This window comes from Protobothrops mucrosquamatus, unplaced genomic scaffold (assembly GCF_001527695.2).
Source record: "Protobothrops mucrosquamatus isolate PMUCROS unplaced genomic scaffold, P.Mucros_1.0 scaffold916, whole genome shotgun sequence".
Classification (NCBI taxonomy): Eukaryota; Metazoa; Chordata; class Lepidosauria; order Squamata; family Viperidae; genus Protobothrops; species Protobothrops mucrosquamatus.
Genome location: NW_015387167.1, coordinates 1 through 9,865, shown reverse-complemented (window position 1 = coordinate 9,865; position 9,865 = coordinate 1). Strand labels below are relative to the sequence as shown.

General features: G+C 34.4%; 1 protein-coding gene across 2 annotated transcripts; it reads right to left on the bottom strand.

Moving 5' to 3' along the window:
• Positions 1–1,048: 1,048 nt before the first annotated feature.
• Positions 1,049–9,802, bottom strand: LOC107290518 (triadin; the record flags this gene model as incomplete). 2 transcript variants are annotated; one of them, XM_015819402.1, is given in 6 exon segments in its annotated part: positions 1,049–1,100; positions 1,201–1,233; positions 1,987–2,025; positions 2,144–2,176; positions 3,793–3,828; positions 9,746–9,802. In XM_015819402.1, coding segments are annotated over 6 exon segments (248 nt in total), but the record flags the coding sequence as incomplete, so codon positions are not given.
• Positions 9,803–9,865: the final 63 nt, after the last annotated feature.

Genomic DNA, 9,865 nt, shown 5'->3' with positions numbered 1-9,865 from the left:
TATATATATATATATATATATATATATATATATATGTATATATGTATTTATATGACTTTCATTCTTTTTTTAACCTACAGTACTTTGTATAAATGAGTTTCATATTTCCTTATATTTATCCACACAAAGTGTACAATCTATAGGCAATCCACTCATAGGTAGCAACTATAATCCGGTCTTCAATCCAGCAAAGCCACACATTTATCTTTCCAATGTTGCATTAACAGTCTTTTAGCTACAATAAGGGCATGGAGAATCCATTCATGTTGTTCAGTTGTCAAATTCCTTGAGCTAGGTATGTAATTTAAGATAACATTATCCTTGGAAAATCTTAGCTTTTGTTTGCACAGTCAACATTTATGTAGTCCTTTATTTTGTCCCCAAATTTAATGCTTTTAAAGAAGCATTGCCATTACTGCATACCAACAAAATGCTGTCCTACACAATCCTTTTCTATACAAACATAATGGAGTCCAATAAATTCTAAATATTATTTTTGGTTTTATAAGTTGTAAGCTGTGATCTATTGATATCCTAGGTATAGATGTTAAGACACAGTCTCATTGTCTAAGCAATATAGGAACCTCTAATTCTTTATTTCACTATTTTTTTTACCATTTGCATATCAAATTGATTTATTGATAACATCTATTGAAATGAATAGTTGGTTTCTTCAGTTTAAAAAGATTTAACCAATTGTTCTCATATCTCAGGTGTCTCAGAAGCTGAAAATGCTGCTGGTTCAAACAACGCTGTTAACAATGATTGTAGCCGTAAATATAGGTAAAGATTTGTCCTCATCATCTATCAATTGATCCAAAATCAATATTCCTACTTTCATCCAATTTTTCCATATCAGCATTTCCCCCCAATTTTTAACATTGAATTTCCCCATAAAGTCAGTTTAGCATGGGAAAAAGGATTGAATCATCTCCTATCAAAATTTGATGTTTTTTTCAATAGTTAGCTGCTTCTCTTATGGAACACTCATTTCTGTAGTCTTTGATTACTTTTCAAGGTAGAAAGTTGACTGTCCCAGATTTTTTTTTCTTAGGTCTTACCAGTTTTGTTTGCATACACAGCCTTCTTTGGCAGCTTGGCTAAAATGAAAAGGTTTAAATATATTGATTATCACACATATTGAATACTTATGCATAACACAACTTTTAGGTAAATGTAGGAAAATAAGAACATGCTTACCTATTTCTATTGACTTTTCTTTCTTGTCTGGTTCTAGAAAATAAGAGAAAGGTTTGAACTTGATTTCTGCATTCTGGTATTCAAAATAAACAGTGAATGATTCCATATTTAACAAAGAAGGAAGCAATACATTGAGGGCAATTAGAGACAGAATGTTTTAATTCCTCAATTAAACTTAAGGTAGAATTGAGGAGATTCCTCTGACTAGATACCTCACAGTTGGCAGAATGCAATTTATGATCTATTCATTTTTGTTGGGTTTTTTTTAAAAAAAGAACTTAAGGTTTATATGACCAGAAAATGATTTTTGCATTTAAATATTCCAAATAAACAGTATATAATTTAATACTTAACAAAGAAGCAAATGACAGACTGAGGGGACTTTAATTCCACAAACAAAACTAATCTGGGATTGAATATATTCTGAATTCAGTTGGAAGAATATACTTTATTATCTATTATTTTTTGTTTCTGTGTTTTTCTTCTTAAGGCTTATATGTCTTCCAAGCTGAAAATAAGACTGAGCTCTTCCAGTAATCTGGCTCCAGTACCAAGATCAAATATGAGGACATCTCCTCAACAAAAGCCAAGCAGACTATGTTGGAACCAAAGCAACAGGACTGTGTGGATGAGGCATAGGTAACCCATCCCTAGGAAATTTATTATACAAATTTTTGGCTTTATTTCACTAGGTAGTCACTTAGGATGTGTAACAGCCATTTTCAGAGTCTTCTGTTAATTTATACTAAATGTTCAAAAGGAGATACGTTTTTATCCCATTCTTACCAGATTTCTTTACATGGACATGTTTCTTTGGCACTTTGGCTAAAAGAAGAAGATATAAGGATTTCAATTATTCTACAATTTGAACATGTATAATCCATATCCATGTCCAATATCATGTTCTGCAGTTGTAAAAGAAAGAAAACATTTACATACTGACCTATTTCTATTGGCTTTTCTTTTTTATGTGTTTCTAGGATGTAAGAAGAAGAACAGAAAATGATTTCTCCATCAGAGTCTATAAGAGTGTGCTTATTCCATATATTCCATATCATTATTGAAATGATAAACCAAGATCACAGTTAATTAGTCTTGTGATTTCATAATTAAAACAAAGTAGGGATTAAGTGGCTCTTATTTTCTTCCTGTTGTATATATGCTGTTTATTTTTGTTATTGCTGAATATTCTCCAAATTTAAGTAGCCAATCAGATATCATCAAAATTGTTTCTTTCTTCCAATTCTGTGCAAAATTTATTCTCATTGCCATGAGAATACACACACACACACACACTGGGATTATATCTCGTAAAAAAAGGTGCAATTTCATTTCAAATTTAATTTCTGAACTTTTCTGCATTGTACTATGTATATCTTTCCAGTAGTTTTGAGGGTTTTTTTACATATTCATCAAATATAAAATTTCTGTTTCATGGCATTTACAACATTTATTATTATATGATATATGACTGAACTATATGGACATAAATCGATGGAGTTGTGTACCATATGTAAAACATTTTATACCAATTTTCTTTTAGGCTGTGACTTGAAGTAGATTTTATGGATTTAATCCATAATTCTTCTCGTTGTGTAGTGATTGTTTCTTTGAAATTTTGCATCCATTTTATCATAAGGTTTTATTTTATTTTTCTTGTCTCCATGTCATATCTAAGTAGGAATTTGTATATGTGCTCCTAACAAATGGTATTTGTTTTAAATTGGCACTTCACTTAAAATCAGACTGTTCTATGTTAAATTATGGCAAGAGTTCAAAAGAGATCTCAGAAGATGGAAGAATGTAAGGCCACTTTGATCAGGATCAATTGTAATTGTTAACATAAAATTATTACCCAAGACCAATTATTTATTCCAAATGGCATCAGAGAGTTGTAAATCTCAGGGAGAACCTTACAAAAATACCAAGAAATAGTCAGCAAATTTATTATATGAAGTGGGAAAAGTCCCGTAGTTAAATTAAAAATGTTCAAGATTCAAAAGAGGTGGTTTTGTTCTTCAAAATTTATATTAAATCAGAAAGCAAGTTGCTTGTCATGGGTAACAGAGTGAATAAAACTCTTGATTAGTAGAATGTTAATGGACTGAAAAATATACATAGTACAATGGATATTTATGAGACACAAAGGAGGATGAACATTTAAATGGACATATTATCAATAAAGTTTGATAGAAGCATGGAATTCTATAAGGAAAATAATAAGCCCATTAGATAGACTTGTTAGTGTGCCCTTTAAATGTCTTTCATACTGGAGATAATTACAGTAGGAAAAATGTAATTACATATGCAGACATGGTCCATCCAGACTCAGTGAATGGATTGAAGAGATAGCAAGAATTATTCAGTGAAGACCAGAATATGGATGATTTTGAGGCAGAGGATAGGGGGCTGTAGGGATTAGTCCTAAGTAACTCACAGGAACAAGATGTAGTCTATTTTTCATGTCATTTTATTTCATTACTCAATGTCTTCTTCTATGGCATGCTCACATCAACAATCTTGTATGAATTAATACGAAGTATTCAAAACAGAAAGTGTAATTTGGAAGGGGGAAAAAAACCCAGGTCTTACCAGATTCTTTCACATGTGCACCCTTCTTTGACCAGTCTGCAAAAATAAAAGAGTAAAAGGATTATGATAATTTTTCCAATAGCATACTATATGAATATGTTTCTGGGAAGCAGAGGTGAGAAAATGGGATGTAGTTTCCTATTTCTATCAGCTTTTCTTTCTTGTAGGGTTCTGGAAGGTAACAGGAAAACAAGGGCATCATTTCTGCCCTTGAAAGTTCTTCGTAAGCAGTGTAGCACTTCTACACTGACCAGAAAATAAAATGATAGACTGGGGTCACTTACAGACGGTGAGCTTACTCATTCCCCAATTAAGACTTTGAAAGGGCAGTTAGTCTGTTTTATTATAAGAGAGAAGTAGAAAGGACATGTTTTGCTTTTTTGTAAATGTACAGTGCTCATAGAGAACCAAGGATGAATCAGATGCTGCCTTTGAAGAAATGACAGCTAACTATTGTTTGTCTGCCAGCAAACAAGAAATGAATGTCTTGTCCTACCCACTCACTTTCAAGAACCTCTTCCCCTCCCCCCAGCAAAAAATAAATAAAATAAAAATAAACCAAAAATCTATTGCCATGGAGGCAAATCACCTATAGAGAGATATATAGGCCCTTCTCCTTTGGATCTAAACAGACAAGTCATGTGCAAGGAAACCAAGCTAATAAATTAGTGTTTATTTAAAAGATGTATATTGTTGCCCATTTAAGCAACTCTGGAGAGCTTACAAGAACCAATTAATATTAAATGAATATGCATGTCAGAATATCCTAAAAAGGGAGAAATGACTCATCGGCATTTCAAAAGACCACATAGGGAACAAAGTACCATTATATATGCAAATTTTCTACAGTTTAATCATATATGGCAATGATGGCAAACCTTTTAGAGACTGAGTGCCCAAACTGCAACCCAAAACTCACATATTCATCGTCGGGCGCCGAGTGGGCGTGGCCCATTGGGTGGGCGTGGCCCATTGGGTGAGTGTGGCCCATTGGGTGGGCGTGGCTGCGGTGGTAACAGCAGACTGGGTTGGACTAAAAAGTTCAATCAATCAATTCCAACTTTGCAAGATCTTTTTTTCCCGCGAGAAGTTGAAATTGACTGATTGATTGAACCTTTTTTTTTTTTTTGCACATGGCGGCGGAGGCCTAAAGCGAAAAGGTTTTATAAAACCCAGCTGAAGGCCTAGGACTGGGGCAACGTGCCATAGGTTCGCCACCACTGATATATGGCAAAATCATGCATTGAATCAATGAGAAATGGACACATGGAGCTATGTATGTTTATGTACTATAATTACCCCAATATTGATATCTGAGATAAACTTTTCTATTTATCTGTTGGTTTCCTTTATTCATTAGACACAGAATTATTATTTCATAACAACTTGGTGTTAGAAATGGAATCAGAAACAGTGATTGATAAGTAGTTGGGGAAACAGGATCTGGCATCCTGGCATGAAGCCGCTAACAATGGCATCAGTGGATTGCTCAATCCAATTTTGCATTGCATCTGCCCTGTCAAGAAATGGCCTTAGGCTATGAAATTCTTAATTTTATTCTACCGTCTACAGACAGAAAAATAATATTTGCCCATATAAATAATGTCTTAATGTACACGGACGCCTTGCTACTATTGCAACACAGTTCAGTGTTACATTAGTAATCATATGATTAAGTGTTTGGATTAACGTTATAAATAATATATTAATCATATTATGTGACTGCATGTGGTAGAATGCACTAAGCATTTTATTATCTTTAGTTGTTGCTGTATTAATTAACATTTTCTCCATGATTTACTCAGCAGTGACTACCTAAGCATAACTAGATATAATGGAGGTTATCTAACATTACTTCCTGACTTCTACTACATTCTCTTCACTCCATTATTCATGGGGGAGAAAGAGCCCCTCTCTTTTCCAGTAGAACTAAGGGGAATGAGGCAAGTGGTTTTGAACAACCCTACCTCTCTCCTTTAACAAACTTCTTATAACTAAATAGGATATATTCTGCCTCGTTTCCTGACACAGAAGCATGGGCCACAGAATATCCAACATTCGCTGAAGCTACTTGAAAAGGCAGTGGTGGTGTGTAATAACAAAGATCACTCATACGGTTGATAGCGCAGGAAGGAAAGGAAAGTTGGCAGAAGAGGGTGGGGACCAGCCCATCTGCTGTTTGGGGAATATTTAGAAGATCAACTCCCCAAATGTCAATCTCAGGTGGTGAGACAATCAAGCCTTCTTGTGAAAGACCTAGGCTTGCTATCAATTAACAGCAAGACAAGAAGTGAAAGGATTTTCTAAAGCACAGCATTGTCTCTAGAGTAGCTTGACTAGAAAATGACAGAATAAACATATTTTATGTTTCCTTTAAAGGAAGAGTTCATTGTCAAGACTATGAAATCCCACATAGCTTAAAGTTAAAAATCTCATCAGTGTTACTTCTACATTAAGACGTTTTCTCATCAGCCTGCAGATTGCTTCTTGTAGCTAGCTTGCTCCCCCTGCCTGATTCATGCAGAAGTCTCAATATCCATGAATCAGTTTTACTGTACTCGGTATTGCAGTTGTAAAGTTTGAAACTTGTGATCTCAATAGATGGTTACAAGGAGCTTATAGTAGATCATAGGAGGAATAGATCAGATAATCAGATATTCAGCCCCTGATCATCAGCAGAGACCATGTGGAGCGGATGGTCAGCTTTAGGATTCTGGGTGTTACCATAAAGAAGGACCTGACCTGGAATGCTCATGTTATAGCATTGGTTAAGAAGACGCAGCAGAGATTATGAAAAACTGCTGGTGACCTTCTATCATTGCTCCAAGAGAGCATTCTAACCTATTTCATTTGTGTTCGGTTTGCCAACTGCACAGTACTATAGATAGGAAAGCGCTCCAGAGGGTCATTACCATCGCCCAGAGGATTATTGGCTGCCCTCGCCTCCCCCCCCCAGACAAACTGTACAATTCCCACTGTCTTAGGAAAGCTCAAAACATTCTTAAAGACTCATCATTCCTTTTTTTGAACTATTACCATCTGACAGACGGTACAGGATAATAAAAACAAAGAAAAATAGGCTGAAAAATAGTTTTTATCCCAGACCTGTAACCATATTAAATATAGTAGTATTTAATATGGTTACAGGTCTGGGATAAAAACTATTTTTATAGTATAGTGCAACACTGAAGTGCAATATTAGGGGCAGCGCAATGGTGAATTGAATGTGAAGGATGTGTGTATATAATGTATGGTTTTTTTAACTTGTGCTTTTTACTTGTGTGTAGTGTGCACTGTGGATAGCACTTAATTTCATTGTGGGATACACAATGACAATAAAGATATTCTATTGTATTCTATTATTTCAATTGATTTGATTATGCAAATGGGTACTTCTAATAAGTAGAACTATAGTAGAAGGAGAGTACTTTGAGGTAAGAACTGAGCAGTTATGCCCAACTTTTCAAGAATGTTAGTGCTCCAAACATGAATTGGTGCACCAGCACAATCCTTTCCCCTTGCCTTTTGCTTTTTTAGAAACAACTATATTAGAAGTACCATAAAAAGACATTTAATGGACTTTAGTTATTGTCATATAAATAGTAATGTCCAAGGGCTCTAGAATCATCCAGACAGTTTATAGTGTGTCAAAATATTCTGAAAATTGCTATTGATGCATATATGTGTCATCCAGAAAGTGGAAAGAATTAAAATCTATTTATAACTATTGTCAAGATGATTGGAAGCTGCTTCTTTATAATCCTTATTTTCCTTTTCTTCTTTTCTATTGTCTTTTCTTTTTTTCACTATTTACTATTTTTATTGATTATTTTATTTTGTGGTTTTAGCTTTGTTAAGAATTTATTCAATAAAAATTAAAGTATATACAGTATACTACATGTATTTTTCTCCATAACTTTTACCCTGTTAATACAGCAAATATACATGNTATTACTACATAGTTTCAACAAAAAGCTCTGTATTTTATTACAATTTTTTTTCAGGCCATAAATTAATTTTTTAGAGTAATTCAGCCTCATAGCATTTTCAGCGATTGTTGTAATGTTGATATCAACAATTTGTGGAAAAAACAATCAAAATATTATTCTGATGAATATTGCAAGTTTGTTTCAGCAGATGGCGGCATGAAACCTATTTTTCAGGGAAACAAGCATAATTGGGCCTGGTTATTAAATATTAAATATTTCAGGGAGGTGGGGAGACTGGGAATGTTTAAAAAAATCTGAAAAAAGTAGATTTGTTTTTAAGAACTAATAATTACTTTATAATGCCATTTTTGTTAATGGGTGTCATCATTCTGCAGAGTGACGAATGTCCTCCCGTGAATGCATTTCAGGTTGATATTCTTTATCAAAATGATAAATAAAGATTTATAGATTGTGAAGACTATATTTGAAGTCATCTGCAATGATCTGATTCACTGTTATCAGAGGAAAACTTTGCAAAATTATTTCCTTGTGGGACTATGAAATAATCTGTTGCCTTAGGATACGGAAATTATATTATCCCTTCAGCATCTGTTTCCTCCTTCCACTTACTCGATACAGATTAAAAAAGGATAAGATGTTCCATTTAACTGGAGTCATCTATAGTTGTGGGGTACAGAATCAAAACCAAAAACTATTGCTGAAAAATATTCTTTTCTTTTTACTTTCTGTCCCCTCCCTCCTCTTTAAAAAAAAAAGTGGCTAAAGGAGGACACTGATTTGTAGAAGCTAATTCATACCTACAGATTCAACTTTAGAAATAATTTGATCATAATTAAGTATTGGACTGGACTGGAGGCTAAAACATATAAGGAACGGTTGCTGGAATTGGGTATGTCTAGCTTAATGAAGAGAAGGACGAGGGGGGACATGATAGCAGTGTTCCAATATCTCAGGGGCTGCCACAAAGAAGAGGGAGTCGAGCTATTTTCCAAAGCACCTGGAGGCAGGACAAGAAGCAACGGATGAAAACTAATCAAGGAGAGAAGCAACCTAGAACTTCCTGACAGTTAGAACAATTAACCAGTGGAACAACCTGCCTCCAGAAGCGGTGAATGCACCAACACTGGAAGTTTTTAAGAAGAAACTGGACAGCCATTTGTCCAAAATGGTATAGGGTTTCCTGCCTGAGCAGGGGGTTGGACTAGATGACCTCCAAGGTCCCTTCCAACTTTATCATCATCATCATCATTATTATTATTATTATTATTATTATTATTAGTAGTAGTAGTAGTAGTAGTAGTAGTAGTAGTAGTAGTAGTAAAAATACCAAGTGTCTTAACTATAATGGGGACATCTGTAACCAGGTAACCCATGTTGTTGGTTTTTCCACAAAAACAACTAAAGGATGGCCATATAACAACTCATTAAATATGGGATGATCTTCTGTAAAATGGAACAAACCTGCTGTAAGTCAATAAAAAAAAAATGTTTTTTTTTCCAAAAATAATGTAGCTGCCTTGGCCCTTTGCAGTAAGGCTTTCATCTGTGTCGATATTTGCAAATGGAGCCAAGTATTTTACAGAAATGCAGTGAATATCCGCTGAGCTTGCCTTCCGAAAGCAGCCGTACTTGTGCATGGCCCTTGTTTCAAGAAATTTCACACTCAGCAATCACACTCATGTTCTGTTAGGAAAAGCTTTCCTTCAGAGATTTGCAAGGTTTACACAGTGCAGTGTAGTGTGCTTAGTTTTGATTTAACACAATGAGTGAATCCAATTATTGTGGCTTGTAAATGATTATGTATGGTTTTGTCAGTTGGCAGGACAGAACCTACTACACAGTATTATTTTTATTTTCAGAGAACAAAAAGTGTCCATACACATTTGAACCAACAGATGGCGCTCTGGTGCAATGAAATAATAACAAAAAAAAATGCATGCTGCTCAAAAGAGTGATTAAATAATCCTGAAAACAAAGCAAAAGAAAATAATTGAATTATTTACCTGGTGCTGCCACTTTTACAGAAACTGGCTTGGGGGATGCCGGAGTTTTTGCTGGCTCTTGAAATGAAAACAAATTAAAGCAGTCGTAACAAGGCATGCCATAACAAAAATAAATAAATA